Source organism: Mauremys mutica, chromosome 25, assembly GCF_020497125.1.
Source record: "Mauremys mutica isolate MM-2020 ecotype Southern chromosome 25, ASM2049712v1, whole genome shotgun sequence".
NCBI lineage: Eukaryota > Metazoa > Chordata > Testudines > Geoemydidae > Mauremys > Mauremys mutica.
Window position 1 is genome coordinate 9677441 of NC_059096.1, and position 18703 is coordinate 9696143.

Genomic DNA, 18703 nt, shown 5'->3' on the forward strand with positions numbered 1-18703 from the left:
GGTCCTGCTCACAGTGCACGACCGCCAGGGAAGTGCACTGGCGGGCCAGGCCCCGCAGAAGGGCATAGGGTGCGGGGCGGTGAGAGCAGCGCTAGAGGAAGCCGTCAGGGCAGAAGTATGGGGGACACTGGAGGAGGGAGGGGCTGTAAGGACAGCAGTGGGGGGGCTGCGAGGGCAGACACATGGGGAATACTAGGGGGCCCGGAGTGAGTGGACGAAGTCTGCAGTGTCCTCAATGTCCCTGAGGCGATACTGGTGAGCAAATCCCCCTCCACACCACACTGCTGGCAAAACAGCCTCTCAGACACTTCTACTGAAATCCCAGAGCCTTTCTTCCCTCCTCCTTCCGCCTCCCTGCTCCCTGCCACCACAGGCGTCGTTTGACTTCTATGTTTGAGAGTGTGGCCACGCGTGGGTGGGGGTGGACAAATCCCGTGCCTGCCCACAGGGGCGCCGTTTCAGATTTGGGGGCGGGGGGCAATTTTAACCATGGCTCCAGGGGCTGCTTAGGCAACTGAAAAGTCTAGTGTTTTTGCAGATAATAATTTAGAAATATCCAACAGGAGCATTGTATCTAATTCCTACGTCAAGAAAAAAATAAACAAACTTTAGACCCATTCGGCTCTAATACTAACACGTTTGGACATCTTGTGGCGAGTCACGTAAGGGACACTGGGTTAGGTTTAAAATTGTAATGTCTATTCTGCTCCATGCTGCAGAAGGTGAAAAACCCACATGGTCACTGCCAATCTGACCCAGGGAAGAATTATTTCCTGACCCCACATATCATGATCAGATAGACCTGAGCATGTGGGTAAGATCCACCAGGCAGACACCTGGGAGAGAATTCTCTGTAGTAACTCAGAGCCCTCCCCATCTAGTGCCCAGTCTCCAGCTGTTGGGGATTTTTTGCTACAGGCAGTTGCCAATGGGCCACATGCCATTGTAGGCAGTCCCGTCACACCATCCCCTCCATAAACTTATCAAGCTCAGTCTTGCAGCCAGTTAGCCTTGGAAGGCTGCTCCAGAACGTCACTTCTGCTGGTTAGAAACCTTCACCTAATTTCAAGCCTAAACTTGTTGATGGCCAGTTTATATGTATTTGTTCTGGGGTCCACACTGATGGTTAACTTAAATAACTCCTCTCCCTCCCTGGTATTTATCCCTCTCATGTATTTATACAGAGTAATCAGATCTCCCCATGGCCTTCTATTGGTTGGAGTAAACAAGCCAAGCTCTTTGAGTCTCTGAGTTTTCCATTCCTCAGATCATCCTAGTAGCCCTTTTCTGCACCTGTTCCAGTTTTAATTGATCTTTCTTAAACATGGGAGACCAGAATTGCACATAATACTCCAGACGAGGTCTCACCAGTGCCTTGTATAATAGTACTAATACTTCCCTGTCTACTGGAAACCCCTTACCTGATACACCCTAGGACTGCGCTAGCCTTTTTCACAGCTGCATCACATTGGTGGCTCATAGTCATCCTGTGACCAACCAATACCCCCAATTCTTTCTCCTCCTCTGTGACTTACAACTGATAAAATCCCCAGCTTATAGTAAAAATTCTTGTTGTTAGTCCCTAAATGCATGACCTTGCACTTAGCACTATTAAATATCATTCCCATTTCTATTACTCCAGCTTACGAGGTCATCCACATCTTGTATGGTCTTCTGGTCTTCCTTGGCATTGGTAATACCTCCCAATTTTGTATCATCTGCAAATGTTATGAGTACACTCCCACTTTTTGTGCCAAGGTCAGTAATAAAAATGTTAAAGAAGGTTGGTCCCAAGACCAATCCCTGAGGAACTCCACTAGTAACTTCCCTCCAGCCTGACAGTTCACCTTTCAGTATGACCTGTTGTTGTCTCCCCTTTAACCAGTTCCTTATCCATCTTTCAGTTCTCATATATTCATCCCCATCTTCTCAAATTTAACTAATAATTTCCCATGTGGAACTGCATCAAATGCCTTACTGGCATCCAGGTAGATTCGATCTACTGCATTTCCTTTGTCTAAAAGATCAGTTCTCTTCTCAAAGAAAGGTATTAGTAACTTCCTTACCACCTCTTCAATCCAACGATTGAAACAACTATAGAAAAAAAAAATCTACAATTTCTGTCATTTAGGCTACTCACTTTTCGCAGCTCACCAAGCTCGGAACAGATCATTTAACTTTAGGGAACCTCCTATCAGCCCTTTCTTATCTTAATCCCCTATTAATGACTCTGTTTATAAACAAAATTCTGACTCCCAGCCTCTGGGAGAACCCCTTACGGTGCACACTCAGGTTGCCTGCCTGAGGGTCCAACGCTCTCCCATGCCCCCACCCATTCTTCCTATACCTGCCACATCCAGAGAAGGCTGCCCCTCGCCCTCAGCTCTGCCAGAGCGCGGGATGCTTCACGAGGTGAATTAACAGACTCTGATGGAGGGAACGAGTGGAATTCACTGGCTGGATCCCCCAGAGACCTGCCAGCTGGGCATGAATTCAGCTGGCCTCCGAGTTACTCACAAGCAGCCTTCACTCATGGTGAGCTCCCATTTGGTATTTCTCTGGTAACCGGCTGTGCTTTTGTCCTCCGAGTCAGGCTGTGCAGCGCTGGCTTTAAGTACCCGGACAGCAACCAAGCACAGCAAGACGCTCCTGCTTCCCTCGCTGTGGGCAGCATGTGTGCATGGCGGAGTGAGTGTGTGTGAAACAGATTTCATAGCTCAGGCTGGAACGTGGTTACAGAGAGGTACAGGGTAGCAGGCCAATTATCAGCAGGACATTGATTTCCTTATTGCAGATGACAAAGAGCTGGGGGGTGCGGGAGGAAGGGAATGGATTTTTCTTCATTATAATCTGCAGTCTCAGGGTCTCATTTAATTTTCTGGCAGTTTTATCCCTTGGCAATCCAGGGACAGCATGATGGTTTGCAACCAGAGACGGGTTGTAACTCTGCTGATCTCATCGCTAGGCATGCTTAGGCCAGCTGAGCTGTGATGGGAAATCTCCCCGGTATTACAAGAACTGGTCGGGGTGATCCACTACATGGCATTCTCTGAGTCAGGGCTGAACCCAATGCTCCAGTCTGGCACCAAGGGACCCTGCCCTCAGGGGCACCTTTTTTCAGATCAGCTGTAAAACAGAGGTCCTGAGTACGGCTGGTCACTGAAAATCAAATGGCACTTTTCACCCCCTGTAAGGAAGGGCTATTAATACTGGCGTTCTCACCAACCTAGATAATGATATTCTCCTTTGCCAGTTTACCTGGAGGCTGGATCTTCGTCACTTCCTCTCCTAAGCTGTTGAGTAGCATTACTGTGAGATGTTAAAACAGCTGATGAGACCCACCTTAGAGGCGTCTGCAGTCAGGGGTGGGAGACGAGATCTCCAGAGAAATGTGGTTTGGGTTCCTTTAGGATGAAGGATACTACAGCGATTTCAGATCACCAGTGCCTTAATGTCATTTGCATAAGGCTTATCATCTGGGGGTTTTCAAGACTTGGGTGAAACTCACGAACCACCACCTGTGACCCACTCTAGCCTTTTCTGCCCAAGTACGGCAAAGCACCTTACAAACAGTAATGGAAGGAGCTTCACAGCCTTCATGGGCATCAGGGGAGAACCGTCCTCATTTTACAAGATGGAGAAACTGAGGCAGAGAGTAACTTAGCCACGGCTACACAGCATGGCCACGGCAGAGCCAGGAACAGAGCCCAGGGAGACCTTGTGTCTCAAACACAAGCACTGACAAAGAGGGCAGGCAGGAGGAAGCTTCTCTGGGGTGCAGGGCAGCGGGTGAGGACAACGGGTTCTCAGAGGGAAAGTCACTCAGGGCGGGCCCTTGTGCAAAGAGACCAGAACACAAAACCGAGAGAGATCAGGTCGGGGACCCTGCGTCAGGCGGCAGCACCCCAGTAACAGGGTGAGGACGCATGGACAAAACAAGAGGTCTGGAAAAAAAACGTTCAACCTTGGCACGACCCCTTCAGTGCCGGGCAGCTCACCTCCGGCCCCCACCCTGGGCTGCTCTGCTTGGTCTGTGAGCAGCACGGGCTCCCTGCAGCACCACCCTGCAGCACGAGGGACCTGCCGGCCACAGGCAAAATGACCCCATGGCTAAGACGCTTCAGTTTCCAATTCTGGCTGAAGGAATCTGGCAGCGTTGCAATGCAATTCTCCTCCCCCCATGCACCACACCCCTTCTGTCCGCTTGCAAGCCAGCAGCCTGACTTGCCAAAGCCTCAACTCCAAGGAGGGTCGCTCCTCATCTGCTGCCTCCCTAATCCCACCAGGACCTCAGTGCATCAAGGGGCCAGCTCCTCCCCCCTGGCCATGCTGGAGGGATTAGTGTGTCACTCCTGATGTCTGGCAGACTCTGGGAGTTCCCGCTCTGCCGTGCAGCCTGCCAAGGCGCGTGGGATGGAGGGAAGAAAGGGGAGCGACCGGAAAGACACAGGGGAGGCAGCTGCTGCAGCAGCGTGAACAAGGCCCGAGGCGGCTAATTGCTCTAGAACAAATGCTGCCCTGGCAACTGCTTTTAATCCTCCGGGCAGGATTTTTTATATTAAGCGGCGGTTTCATCAGCCCATTTGCAACCCTCCCCCACTGCCCAAGCTGCAGCAGCCTCGGCGCACACGGATCAAACACGATTATGGGCAAGCAGGAAGGAGCCTGAACCTGCAGATGTCATTACCAGATTTTGGCCCGTCGAGCCATCCTAAGCCCCCTCCCCCCCGCAGGGCTCAGAGCCCAGGCAATGCCCCAGCTGGAGGGGCTGCTCTGAAGTCAGCCTCGAATAGCGCTGGTGCATCTTTCCATGCCAGCCAGCCAGCTGATCAGGAAGCATGGAACTCACAGCCCTACCAGGCCTCATCTGAGCCACCCCCCTGGCCAGCGCAGGAGCGTTCCCTGCATCTGTTTCAAGAGCTCTGTACAGCTCAGCGCTAAAACGTCTCCAGTGATGGAGCTTCCGCTGCTTCAACAGAGGGATCGGGGCAGCTCGTTAGTCCTCCATGCAGGAGAGGCTGGGTGTGATGTGGTCACATCCCATACTGTAGCAGGAGCAAATGTCTGCATGGCACGACCCCATCAACGCCATGCACCAGGACTGGAACGGGTCAGCTCTCATGTGCCAGCCTGAGTCAAGCCCCGTCCGTCCTGCAAACCCTGAACAAATGAGGATTTACACCCATTTACAAACGTTAACCCTTAAAGGGCCTAGAACTGGATGAGCGGAAGCTAGCGGAAATGCTACGGGATCTGGTGGATGGCCACAGCCAGCTGGTATGGAGACCCAAGTTACTGTTAGCAACCTTAGTGCTGTAAGAGAGAGAGTGGGAGATAATTATACCTAGCTCTTATCTAGCACTTTTCACCTGTAGATCTCAAAGCCCTTTATAAAGGAGGTCAATAACATTATCCCTATATTACAGGTGGAGAAACTGAGGCACGCCCAAAGTCACCCAGCAGGTCAATGGCAGAGCCAGGAACAGACCCCTGGATCTCCCAAAGCCCAGACCAGTGCGCTATCCACTAGGCAACCCTGCCACCTAATAGGGGCAACGGTGGTACAATGTCCTGGGACAAACGCAGTGGCCTGACACATCCACTGCGAATGCAGCACGAGAGGAAGCTCCCAGCACCAGGGTGTCAATGGAGGACAAATGAAGAGCGGGGCCAGATTTCCAAGCATGCACCCGACGCACGGAGCCCGCGTGAGCCATCTGAGCGGAGCGAGGTGCTTTTGTTCTGAAAACCCGGCCACCGATTTTGGTGCAGAATCAGGAGCCGAGAGCCCGTCTGAAAATCAGGCCTCCGCCAGGGCGGGGAATGCTGCAGGAGAGCGCCAGGGAAGCAGGCAGTGCAGTTTCTTCCCAGAAGGAGGGGTCACTTTGGACAGCACCCCCATTAATGGTGCCCCCAAGCCCCTGAGCTACCGTAACCACTCGAACCTCATTCCATTCCCTTTGCGGCTGGTCCCACATGCGCTGTCTCTCCTCCCCTGCTCTCCATCCCATCACGAGGCGGGGACGGGACACCTCTTTTCACCTCTCCTTTTGACACATCCAGGTCTATTTATGCCATCGGGGCTCCTTCGCAGCGTATGAAGGCACCTTCCAGTTGCCCAGCGTAGCTGCTTTTTCCTAGCTTGAAACCCAGGCCTCCTGGCTTTCCGATCCTCTTGGGGCTGCCAAGCTGGGCAAGATGCCTCAGCAGAGGAACAGCCTTTCTGTGAATGGAGCCAGGGTTGGGGAGGGGACGACCAATCATTTTGTTTGAAACGCAGACCAACTTCAGGACGAGAGCGAGGGCGCACGTCTAACTGCAATTGGTTTGCCGGTCACTTGCTTTGACAGGGCTAATCGAAGCCTGCCTATGGCCCACACACCCTAAAATAACAGGGGGACGCAGCCTCGCGTTAACCACACTACCAGGGAACAGATGGGATTTATCCAGCTGGACTCAAACCTGCTCCCCCTGCTCGCGGATGGGAGCGGAGGGTGCTCAGTCTTTCGCAGGAGCCACTCTTCTCCTCCCTATCCAGGATCTAGTCATGTCACCTCGTCCCACTCGGTGGGGGCAGTGGGCCTGGTATTTCAGAGCTCCACCTCCCCCCTGGTAAGACTGCCAGCAAGCAGCCCCGCTAGCCCCCTCCGCAGCAGACATCAGCAGCACGGCCGCGTCCCAGCAGACCCGGGCCAGCACGCAGCTGGACTGGAGACGCATCTCGGCATTGCACAGCTGGCCTGATGCAAGGGCGGATGCACGTCTGGACACTATGCAGCTGGACAGCACACAGCTGTCAGGAGCCACCTCCCCACAGGCCTTCAGCACGCTATCCCGGGATCTAGGAGCGCGGAGGGGGGAAGGGCGGGGGCGGGGGTTTCTTCAATTCTTCACTCCTCCTTGCTCAGCTTTAACCTCCTCCTTCAAAGCCCCCTCCTGTAATTCTGGTGCTTGGTCCCACCCGCCAGCCAGGTGACAGTCCCTGGGGCTGGACCCATCCGAGACAAGTCAGGGTTACGGCTCTCCGACACCCGTCCCCTGCAGGCAGACGGGAAGTCAAGCTGTCTGCAGCAAAGCTCCATGCAAAGCTGAGCCCCGCACCAGCGGCTGGGCTAAAAGAGCTCAGGAGGCAGCTTGCAGCTGCGCACACCTCGCTGGTGGAGTCTGCCATGGGGCTGCCCCGTCAGCCGCTGAGGCGAGCTGCTGGCTCTGGAGGGCTCATGGGTAATGAGCCGAGACGCCATGGCCCCACTACAGATCCTGCTCCGATCTGAGCCTGCCTGCCTGAAGCAAGCAACAGCTCCTTGGCTTGGTGATTCAAGTACCACATGGGATTCCTTCCTCTGGCAGCAACCCCCACCCCACAGCCAGGGCCAGCGTGAGGGGGTAGCAAACAGGGCAGTTGCCTGGGGCACCACGCATTGAAGTTACATCCTGTCTACAGAGTCACTGTGGGTAAATGTCACGCGCCTGTTACAGTAACGTAGTCTCTAAAAGTGGAAATAAATCGCACTAAAGCAGCGATTTTCAAACCGTGGGGGTGCACCCCCCTAGGGAGGAATATTCGTGGGGGGAGAAGGGGAGGCGATGCTGGGGGACTCAGGCGTCAGCCCTGGTCAGTGGAGCTTGGGCTGGCAGAGGCCCACTCACCTTCCTGCAGCCGTGGTCCTCCTCCTCTCCCCGCTGGCTCACCCGGCCGGGCTTCTTACAGATGGAGGGCAGCGTCTGGTTACACGGGCTGTCGTTCCACCTCCCTTCCTGGAGAGGATGGCAAAGAGCAGGTCAGGCAAAGGGGGAATCACAGCAAATGCAGCTCTCAAAGGACCAGAGATGGGATATTTTCAGTGGCAAGCTTGGGTAAGTCCCACCCACCCTGTGCTTCGATCCCATGCTGCTCTACATCACCCCATCATTGTGGATCCCCCCTTCCCTTTATCTGTCCCCAGTACAGGGTCTGATCTTGCAGAGAACCTCTGGTTGGTTCAAATCCAGCTTAGGAGGGCAGTGGCTGTTGCGTGGCCCGTGTGATAGGAGTTTGGTGGCACTCGGTCCGGTTCTCAGTGGGTCAGCTGCCCACGCATTACAATCACCACCGGAAACGGCCCCCTTGTCAGCAGCCTCTGCAGGAGAAGGCAAGGAATGGGTCCGTCACGGACACCACCCTCGCGGTCAGGTTTGGGGGACACTGGTGGCACACTGCTGTCTGTGCCACACCCTTACGATGGACAGAGAGAGCTCCAGTCTCCAGGGCTGTCGGCACAGAGCTCATACCCATCTATCTAGGCTCGGCGGGATTAGATTTTGATCAGTAAACGTCAGTATACGCTGATTTCACCAAGCGCACACAAACCAACCAAAAACGATTTCCATCGATTAATAACTGAAATTTACAGATAGGCAAAAGTAAGAAAAACGCTGCTTGGAAACTGACTAGGGTTTGATGGAAGGATATTTACAATGTACACTCTGACATGCGAGGCTGACAATTTGTGTTTTGATGGTTACAAAGCTTAACTTCTTGAATCTCAACATCTACAGTCATTAAATAATTATTGTCTGACCCCCAAGTAATTTCCCGCAGCTGTAAAAATACTTAAAAATAAACATCGAGCTCTGTTGAGATTTAAAATATGTATAGATTGAATTCTGCCAAGCTCCAATTACTCCATTCCACCCCTGCGAATTGGGTAGGAAAGGTCCCACATCCTGTCCCGCTCCTCCTCCGCGATCAGTCCTCACCGGTCCCCAGATGGTCACACAGTCCTCCAGGCTGTCTCGGAAGTTGTTGGGCTCAAAGGGGTGCCAGTACGTGAACCTCACCGGCGTCCCATCTGACCACTCAAAATTCATCTGCAGCTTGAGGTCGTTCAGGCCAATCCAGAGCTCCTCAACGTCTGCCAAGCAGAAAGGGGAAGAACAGGTCAGAGTCCAGCTCTGGTGTCTGGGGCGAACCTCACCCTACTAATGCACAGTAGCACTTTGGCACGAAGAGAAAAGTCTGCCCTCTTTGAGCATTCACGGATGAGATGAGCTTCTCACAAGTTACAAGCCACGTTGGCTGTGAGCCGCCTGGGACAGGGACTGGCTTCCTTGTTAGCTGTTTGTACAGCTTCCAGCGCCATGGGGCTCTGATCCTCAGCTGGGATTCTTGGGGGTTACAGATAAATAAGAATGGTCAGAATTTCTGAGACATCCAAGGGAGTTAAGTGCCCAGTTTCCAGATCCGAAGTTCTTTTAGGCTCCTTTGAAAATCCAAGCCAACGATAACAATATTACATGCAAGACAAATTCATTAAAAGAACATTAGCGAAGTCAAACACTCAAAAGTTAGGCCATGCCAGAATTAAGGTTGCCCATACAACCTTCATGTTGGCCCCTTTGTGCGTACTTCCAAGTCTCCTCTGCTATTGTAACCCATGCCAGCTAGATTAAAGCTAACACCAGTATGCCTGCCTGTGCAGCAATCACGCCTTTATTTGCAGGGTAGACATAGCCTGCATTACTTGGCTGCAACAGGACATTCTGACATGCCAATGGTGATTCAAAACTCTGCATTAAACTCATCCTTAGAGTAGATCCATTGACCTGGGTTGGGAACATAGGACTCAGTTTGTACTCGACAAGAAGAGAATTTTCAAAAGGACATGCCTTGCCTTGGCTAATAATGAATAAATACTCTGCATGTCTGTTCTTGTGGGGAACGGTCTGGAAGTGCTTTACAAATGCTTCTCCGAGGTAGGTTATAGTATCACTGCACTCCATGAAAAGCAGCCACCTCTTGGATGGAACGTGGCGGCTATTTAACAGCGCACAGGAGCATTATTACAGAGCAAATTTAGGACAAAGATTGTAGACTAAAACTGTATCTAACTGAAACTGTTGGGGGAAGCTTTCCCTAAGCAGGTACCCAATTTGGAATCAGTCAGGGCAATCCCTATTCTTAAAAGAGTGCCAGGAGATCTTCAATAACCACTAGTGGTCCAGGGCCTCAGTTTCACATCTCATGGAAACAATGCCATCGCCAGAAGCACAGTGCCCGCCACCTTCCCCCTGGGGCATGGGGTCAGTATCGACTCAAAGAGAATGGGGCCATTCCTTTTTATGCCTTATTGAGATTAATGTATGAAATGTCAGTCATTGCCCCAGCAGATAATGATGCACTTAATACATAAGTGCTTCTTGTACTGTCTGATAGATTCATAAGACGTCAGGGGACGATACTTTCTATAGCATCTTCCATCTACAGATCTCAACCCCATTCACAGACTGAATTAACTACCTTCATAATCCCAGAGTCAGAGAAGTATCCCCAATCCCATTTCACAGATGAGAAAACTGAGGTGGTGGGAGGGACTTATCCACAGCCACACAATGAGCCAGCATTAGAGCTGGGAACAGAGCCTAGTATGGACCAGATCATGATACCTCTACTCACTCCGAGTAGCACCTTCCTCCACTAGTAGCCTCACTGGGACCACTCCTGGTGCAAGGTATATTACAGAGAGGAAAGACTGTCCAGTAGTTACAGCACTCAGCAAATGCAGGTTTAAATCCCTGCTCCGGCCATGGCCTCCCTGTGTGACCTTGGAGAAGTCACTTAGCCTCTGTGGGCCTCAGTTCTCCATCTGTACAATGGGGAGATTAGCTCTGCCCTGCCTCACTGGGGTGAATGCATTAGAGCGTGAGGGGCTGAGCTAGTCATAGGGGCTCTAGAAGTACCTTTGGTAGATATCCCACGTGGATGCAAACATGTAAAGGTCAATATGAACATGTATGTGCAGCACAGAACCATGCATCTGTAGGTACCGTGCCAGTGAAGATATGGGCTCCCCCCGCCATGCACATTCCAAAAGAGCTGATCCACAGCTCTGACCCGGGTCCCTAGCGTGTCCCCAGGGGGACAGAGTGCAGACCTGCTTTAACCCTACCTTGCTTGATCTGTTTGGTGACAAACTCCAGCTCGGAGAGCGTGTGGATGCTCACCAGGTCCCCACCACCGCGCAAGCAGGTCTTCTTCGCGTCTTGCCAGCTCTTCTTCTCGCCAACCAGCCGGTAGCAGCTGGACTGGAAAGGCTGCCAGGTAGGCTCACAATCAACCTTCACCTCCGACCAGGAGTCTGCAGGGACCCAGAGCAGACTGCTAAGGAGCCTTGTTGCTAACTCCCCGCACGGCCCCCTTCTAAGCCCGCTCTCCTCCACGGTGCCAGTGGCGTCCAGCCACGAATGCAGGGTCTGTGTTAGGAGTGGCAGAGCCCCCAAGCAGCAGGAGGGTCTGGAAATACACCAGACCGGAGTTCCTCAGCCCTGTGGTTCTGCTGTCGAGGGACGGGAAGGGGAGTTGCACGGATCACTTATGAAGAGGCAACTGTTCCCTCAGCGACGGGCCAGATTCCATCTCCGACTAGCACGTTCTCGGCAATTCCCTCCTCCCCACGCTGCGAGCCCCCACTGCCATCCTCCCCGCGAGCAATCTGAGTGCTCCATGGATTCCCCCGGGGCTGCCCCACTCCCCAACTGGCATCTTTACACCAGCACCTGGATCAACTGACTTCACAACAGCTTCAGGGGGAGTTTAAGAGCGCTGAGGTTTCTCCCTTCTTAAACCCCTTTTTCCTACCCCCACCAAGGGGGTGCAAATCAGTCAGCCCAGCTCACAGCCTGTGGGACAGTAGCGACTGACAGCTACAGCCACGGGGCAGCTTTTTGCTGGACGATATGTAGGCCCCTATCAAATCCACAGGCCATTTTGGTACATGTCACGGTCACAGCGTCTACAAAAAAAAAAAATCTTGAATTTTACGGTTTGAGATATTTAAATCTTAAATTTCACAGTGTTGTAACCGTGGGAGTCCCGACCCAAAAGAGAGTCGGGCGGGGGTTGAAAGGCCATTATAGGGAGCAAAGCGGTACTGCCACCCTAACTTCGGCACTGCCTTCAGAGCTGGGCGGCCGGACAGTGGCGGCTGCTGGGCAGAATCCCAGCTCTGAAGGCAGCGCTGTTGCCAGCAGCAGCAGAGAAGTAAGAGTGGCAATGCCGTGGCCCCCCTACAATAGCCAGATTTCACAGTCCGTGATGCGTTTGTCACGGTCGTGAATTTGGTAGGGTTCCTACCTATAGGCAATGAGCATGGCAGGCTGCAATCCAGTTCTCAGTGGATGGATGTCCACATTGCATGAACTGCCACCACCACAATCAGCCTTGTCACATAACTTAGGTTGCTCTGTGTTTGCACAGCACCTAGCGCACTGAGGTCCTGGTCCAGGACTGGGACTCCTAGGGGCTATCACAGTTCAAACAGAATTATTAAAATAGTAATAAAACAACAACAACACGCTGACAGCCCCATCAGACACAGCCAGAGAAAGGCCACGCTAGTAAGAAAAAAAAAATCTCTTGCGAAAACAGATTTACTGAAGAGGAAAAAAAACCAAAAAACCACCCACTAGATAAATAAAACATAGAAAACTGAGTGTGAGGAGAAGAGCCAGACACAGCATGGTGCATCAGCTGGTTTATTATTTCTGACACAGCACCATCAGGTAGAAGGTTGCCAGTCAGACACTGGCGTTAGATGTTCAATATATTTCATGTTTGTTACAAAGCAGCCCCAGCGCAAGCTGTAGGGAAGCAGTGACAGATCAAGCAGCTGGCTTGGCACAGATCTCAGCATGCCTGCCCAGGTGGCAGGCCAGCAGCTCGGAGAATGCTTTGAACTCATCATAAGGCGGAGACGAGGCTGAAGTGCTGAGCCGCTGGGAGACCTGACCCACATGGAGCTGAGAAAGGAGTCACTCAAGATAACCATCAGCTACAAAGCAGAGGAATTTGCTCAATGATTTAGAGTGCCAGACACCAAAGAAGCCTTCCGATTGGACAGCAGTAATGTCACACCCAGAGCGATAATGCCCCCTCCTCCCCTTGGAATACGATTAAAGTCCCATTTTGCCTCTTCTAATTTGCATTTCATAATTGCACCGAGCATCTCTAGGCTGTACCGCTCTGGGGGGAGTCAGTTCTCTTCTTGTGTGGCTGAAAGGTAGGAGGCCACACACACCTGGGATGTGTAATCACCACCTTGCAGACAGAAGGCAGCGGAGATGAAAGGGGCCGGGAGGAAGGAGAGGAAATGAGTCGCGTTTCCATGGTGCACATTAGCATTCTGGCACCGTTCCCAACGGACTGTATCCACGGTGAGACAAGCTGAACCTGCAAGGTGATCAGCACCCTCCAACTCCAGTCATTTAAATGGGAGCTGGGGGGTTCAGCCCCTCTCAGGCTAGGTCTACACTGGGGTGCGGAGGGAGTGTCGACCTAAGATACACTTCAGCGAATCTTAGGTGGACTTACCTGGCCGCGAGTCGACCGCTGCCGCTCCCCCATCGACTCCGCTTCCGCCTCTCGCCGCGGTGGAGTTCCGGAGTCGACGGCAGAGCGATCGGGGATCGATTTTATCGTGTCTACACTAGACGTGACAAATCGATCCCCGATAGATCGATCACTACCCGCCGATCTGGCGGGTGGTGTAGACGTACCCTCAGTGTCAGGCCCTAAGGTCTTTATGAAGGGATGGGGCGGATTCTCCACTGCTTTGCACCACGGGTCGTCACTGACACCTGCACAGAGCGATTCCAAATGGGGGCAAAACCATGTGATATTTTAATATATCCCAAGTGCGGGAGAGGTGGGAAATAATCAAAAGAAACAAGTTTGGCAACTTCCGAGAGCTGCGTGAAGGGCAAAGGTTCCCACTGGCTACTGGGGCAGTTCTTGTTCCCTCTGCAGGAGGCAACTGCTCATCCCTCGTCATAGGAAGAAAAACGCAAGCCGCAGTGATAGACGCAATTCTGTACTTAGGATTCTCAGTAAGCAGCCCTGGGAAAGGAAGTGTGGGAGAGACCGGACCCAACCGGAGGTGCAAGGTGGTGCAGAATCAGGCCCCATCCCTGCCTAAGATCTTAGGGTCTCATACCCAGAGGTGCTGAGCACCCTCGCTTTCTTTTTTCCTTCTTTTAAAAAAACCAAACCAACCAATACGGACAGCTGTGCAGAGTGCGTCCAGGGTTTGGGGGAGGGGGCTTTGTTTTGTTATCAAAGAAAGAAAAAGAAAAGCTGTGGGGGAGAAGGAAAAGCGAGAGATCTCTGGATACTGCAGTGCGGGCAGGCTCTCCAGCTCACCTGTCGTGAACGGATCGGAGGTGGCATTGGGTTTCTTCTTGCAAACATAGGGCAGTGCAATGCTGCAGTCCCTGTTCTGCCAGCCCCCCGAGGACTCCGTCCGGATCACCCCACAGTTTTCTTCGCTGGGATTGTCAGGCTGGTCTATAAGCAGGAGTTGGGGTTGGGAGGGGGGGCGAGAAGGGAGGAGGAAGGGTAGGGAATATATGAGCATTAGAGCCCATCCCCTGGATGGGGACACAGGAGTTCAAACAGAAACCAGAGCATGGTCCAGCTAGTGGACACTGCCAGATGCTTCAAAAAAAGGAGTAAACCCCTATAATACTGCTTTTGGAGCAATATTATACAGCAGGGGAAATTTCTTCCTGACCTCTAAAACTGGTGATCAGCCTATGCCTTGAAGCATAAGCACCTGGGGCCTCTAAAACCTCAGCTAGAGTCCTGGCAGGTGCTATTCTCATTCCCTAAAACTTACTAGGGTCTGATTTTCTGAAGTGCTGAGCATCCACAACTACCTTTGAAGTCAGTATTGAAAATCCAGCCCCCTAAACTACCTCCCCCAATAATATCCGGCCACAGCAATTGCCACAGGCTAAATACAGGCAGAAAAAAGGAAGGAGCAACTTTAAGATGTTGCCTTTAAAATTAATTGCCTGCCCCCGAGGGCTCGTCTCATGGAATGCGGTAAACAGCAGCAGACAGCTGGCATCTATTATACAGGACCATTCATTATTTTATATTCCATGGCAAAAAGTTACATCAAGATGGAGTTTAGGCTGAGAGTTCGTATCAGTAATTTAGGGGTAACGATCATTACAGGGATGCTGGAATTATCCCCAAACCAAGCCTTGTGAGCCCAGGGAAGTCAGAGTTAACATTATGTTTCAGAGAAATCCAAACACGGTGAGAGATGGAAATACAGTTAAGGCACCCGAACAGCCTTAACTCTGCCTGGCCATGCAATAACCACAGCATTACAAATTAAAGCATTTTAGTATTTGTGGTCCCAGATTAGATTAAATTAAATTTTTAAGATATTTATTTTCTAGACTCTGTTTTCCCCCTTTATGGCACTCGGGTGAAATCCTGAGCCCACTGCACTCCATGGCAAAACTCCCACTGAAGTCAATGGAGCCAGGATTTCACCCCAGCATCAGGTTTCATGTGGCATGGAGTTCCATGGAGTCTCATCACAGCACATGGCCCAGACTTCTCTGGTGTCCAGTGGCACACAATTCCATGGCAGCTCCTGGCCCAGGCACACGGTGCCCTGGCATCCGGCAGCCCTGAGACCCGGTGCCTGGCATGGCCCCAATGTCCCCATTTCCACTGCATCATGTGGAGCAGAAAGAGGTCATGTAATTCCATAGATGGCAAAGTGCTGCTGCCACATATGCGCCAGAAAATGAGCCTGCCTGTTAAATCCTGCAGGATCCTGGACCATCTCTCCTTAGCCTTCTGGGGCAGGACTCTGGGATTTGCCACAACACAACAACAGAGGATCTCTATGACCCTCCCTCTTCTGCCGGGCTACCCATAGACAGCATCTACATCTGCCTTTGTCTCCCTTGTTCTGTGAGTTTGCCAGGACCTCACCCCACTGCAGGATGCTGCTCCCCATCTGCATCACCCTTTACCCCTTGGCCATACTTACCGCTCTCCCAGTTGAGGTACTTCAGGGGCGAGTTGTCTGACCACTGCCAGCCCCCATTCATATCCAAGTCGTTGAGCCCGATCCAGAGGGTGGAGCTGTATCCCGTCAGCAGCCCTGGGGCAGAGAGAGGACGCCGGCGTCAGACACCTCCTGTTCTGGGAAGCCCTCGCAAGTAACGCAGCTCTAATCTAGCTGACACAACAGGGTCCCAGCATCAACTTACAAACACGTCTCCTTCCAGACCCGGGTCCACGGCAAACAAACTGCCACTGCACCCGCGGCCGCTTGCCCCTGTCATCCGCGGGCAGCAGAGACGACAAAGACCAGAAGAGCCAAAGAGACCAAACTCCCCCGTCAGCCTGAGGACCGGGTGGGTGAAACCGGCCCTCCTGCTACTGCCCAAGCTGTCTCTCTTCTGCCACTCACCGGGCGGCCAATCCAGAACCGGTCACTAAAAACATCACTCGCGCTTCTTCCCTGCTCAGAGCGCTGACGACTCCAACGGCTTCTTCCATGTAGCCGCCCGCATGCATAGGAAATACAACAGCTGCGGCCCACGCGCTAGCTGCACGGCTGCAGCCTGCCACTGGCTGTGCGCGCATCGCCTCCCCCCCACGGACTGCAGCAGGAGGGACACACGCACAGCTGCAGACAGAAGCTGCTCACAGGGTGTCAGTCACTCCGGTAGGATAATGGGGCATATCCCTAAATCCAGGCAGCAAGCTCCCGTCTTGCTGGGTCGCACAGACCCGCCAGGGAACCTGCCCGGCCTCACCTTGACGTGGTTTGCTAAACACCCATGTACCTCTAGAGGCCGCCACACACCTCGTTAGGCAAACGGGCATCGCCACCTTGCCAGGTTCTCCAGCTGCACAAACTGCTCTCTGCCAAGTTCCAGGCTACAGCCGCGTCCTGCCACACCCACAGGTCTCTAAAGGGTCCCCCTTGCAAGGACCCACCCACTCACTCTTGGAAGGGGGTTAATATTGAGGTTAATGAGCATGGGCGACGGTAGCATAGGCAGGGAAGGCTGTGCCTCCCCAAACAGCCTGGTGTGGCTCTGCCCCCAGACCCCCTCCTGCCTGCTTCCAGTTCCCTTCCCGCGCTCCTGTGGCCGAGAAGCTACGGCAGGCAGGCGGGGGCGCACAAGGCCTGGGACAGGGGGCGCTGGGGCCGTGCCGCGCTGCCCATCCGTCTGGCGCTGGGACCGTGGTGTCTGCCTGGCGCGCCAGGGCTGGAGGTGCACGGGGAATGGGGGAGGACAGTAGCCACGGGAGGGGTGCACTCTGGGCTCGGAGGGCGGGACCTCACCTCAGGCAGAGGGGTGAGGGCGAGCCACCCCCAACAGTGCGTTCACTCGCCGCCCATGTTAGTGCTCTATGGAAGACTTCAGAGGAGAGCTGAAGAGCCCAGGGCAGCGTTAGCCAACAGCTCAATGGCAGGTTTATAAAGCATCTCCCATTCAGGCTTCCCAAAGCATCCGAGTCCAGCACACCACTCCCACCCCGTTCTACGGCACCCACGCCCGGCCAGCACCTGCCCGGCCTGGGGGGCAGCACCCCACTCGGAGCAGCGAGAACCCAGAAAAATCTACTCCCGCCCAGCAGACAATGAGCTGATTTGCCTTACAGCTCCATGCCCCGTTTCGCAGCAAGCTCTAGGCGAACGTGCACAGCGACGCTACGGTGAGCGCACCAGGACGTGTTCCAGGAGAGGGTGCCGACGCACCTGTAGCATTGAGAGGCCAGGGACGTCACTGCTGAACGGCCCGGCAGTCAGGGCAGAGGAGAGCCCCACACTGCCCCTGTCCATATGACCCTGGTGTTTGCTGAGGATGCCCTCGCTGAGGCGAAAGCGGCCTTTCCCTGGGGCGAAGCTCGCCTACAAGGAGGCCAAGTGCCGGCACTAACTGGTACCTCCACGTCCCCTGCCGAGGAGCCTGAACCAGGGCCTCCCATTCCAAGCACCCTTCCTTCCCCAGGCAGACTCACCGTTGATGTAGGTCTGCTCGTGGATCTCGGTGATACTCAGCAGGTTGGCCCCCTGCTGCTCGCAGCTGCTCCATGCCTCCCGCCAGGACAGGGTGGACTGGAAGTTGAACTGGTAGCAGCTGTTGGTCAGGTGATCCTTGTCCCAAAAGGTCTCGCAGTCGTTGCCTGTGGGGATTGATGGGAAGTGAGAGCCGGGGGTTAGCTCTGACCTGTGCACAGAGCTCCCTGGAGAGCCAGCGGCAGGCGGGCACGTGCCGCTAATGACCCGAAGTGCAGCTCCCCTTAGGCTTCCTTCTCATTACAGAGGCTGCAATTTTCTTTCAGGGACACCGCAACGGCAGGCCGTGCCCACTGCAGACCCAAAGGGCTGGGGGCGGCCTCTGACTCTGGCCAGGTGCGAGACCATGGCAAACGTCTGCCTGCTACGCTGCATGCAACTGGCCATTACCCCCTTCTCCGAGCCAGGGTTACAGAGCCTGATTAACCTTGTGCCCTGCACTGAGCACCTTGCTCTGCCAGGCGTCCCTCTGACTGCCTCGGCACTCACAGTTTGGGGCCAGTCGGGCTGAGGAAGGGTCGCAGAATCCAGCTGGGAATCCACCCCCTCACCAGCGCCAGGCTGGTATCCCCCACTCAGCTGCAGCCCCCACCCCCTCGCCAGCACCAGGCTGGTATCCCCCACCCCCTCGCCAGTGCCAGGCTGGTATCCCCCACACAGCTGCAGCCCTCACCAGTGCCAGGCTGGCATCCCTGACACAACCCTCCCCTCTGCAATGCCAGGCTGGCATCACCCAAAGAGCCATCCCCACCTAGTACCAGGCCAGTTATTGATGATCATAGCCTCCCACCCGCCCTGTTGCTAAGCTTCTGGACGGGCCAATC

General features: G+C 53.7%; 1 protein-coding gene across 3 annotated transcripts in view; it reads right to left on the reverse strand.

The window, feature by feature from the left end:
- MRC2 (mannose receptor C type 2) overlaps positions 1-18703 on the reverse strand; it is a 103232-nt gene that overhangs the window by 37162 nt on the left and 47367 nt on the right. For all 3 annotated transcript variants that reach the window (XM_044999737.1, XM_044999736.1, XM_044999738.1), the window contains exons 4-9: positions 17822-17986; positions 15831-15944; positions 14177-14320; positions 10929-11117; positions 8740-8894; positions 7651-7758 (exon numbers count right to left, since the gene is read on the reverse strand). In XM_044999737.1, coding sequence (XP_044855672.1) covers positions 7651-7758; positions 8740-8894; positions 10929-11117; positions 14177-14320; positions 15831-15944; positions 17822-17986 — 875 coding nt within the window. The remainder of the gene's footprint in view (positions 1-7650; positions 7759-8739; positions 8895-10928; positions 11118-14176; positions 14321-15830; positions 15945-17821; positions 17987-18703) is intronic.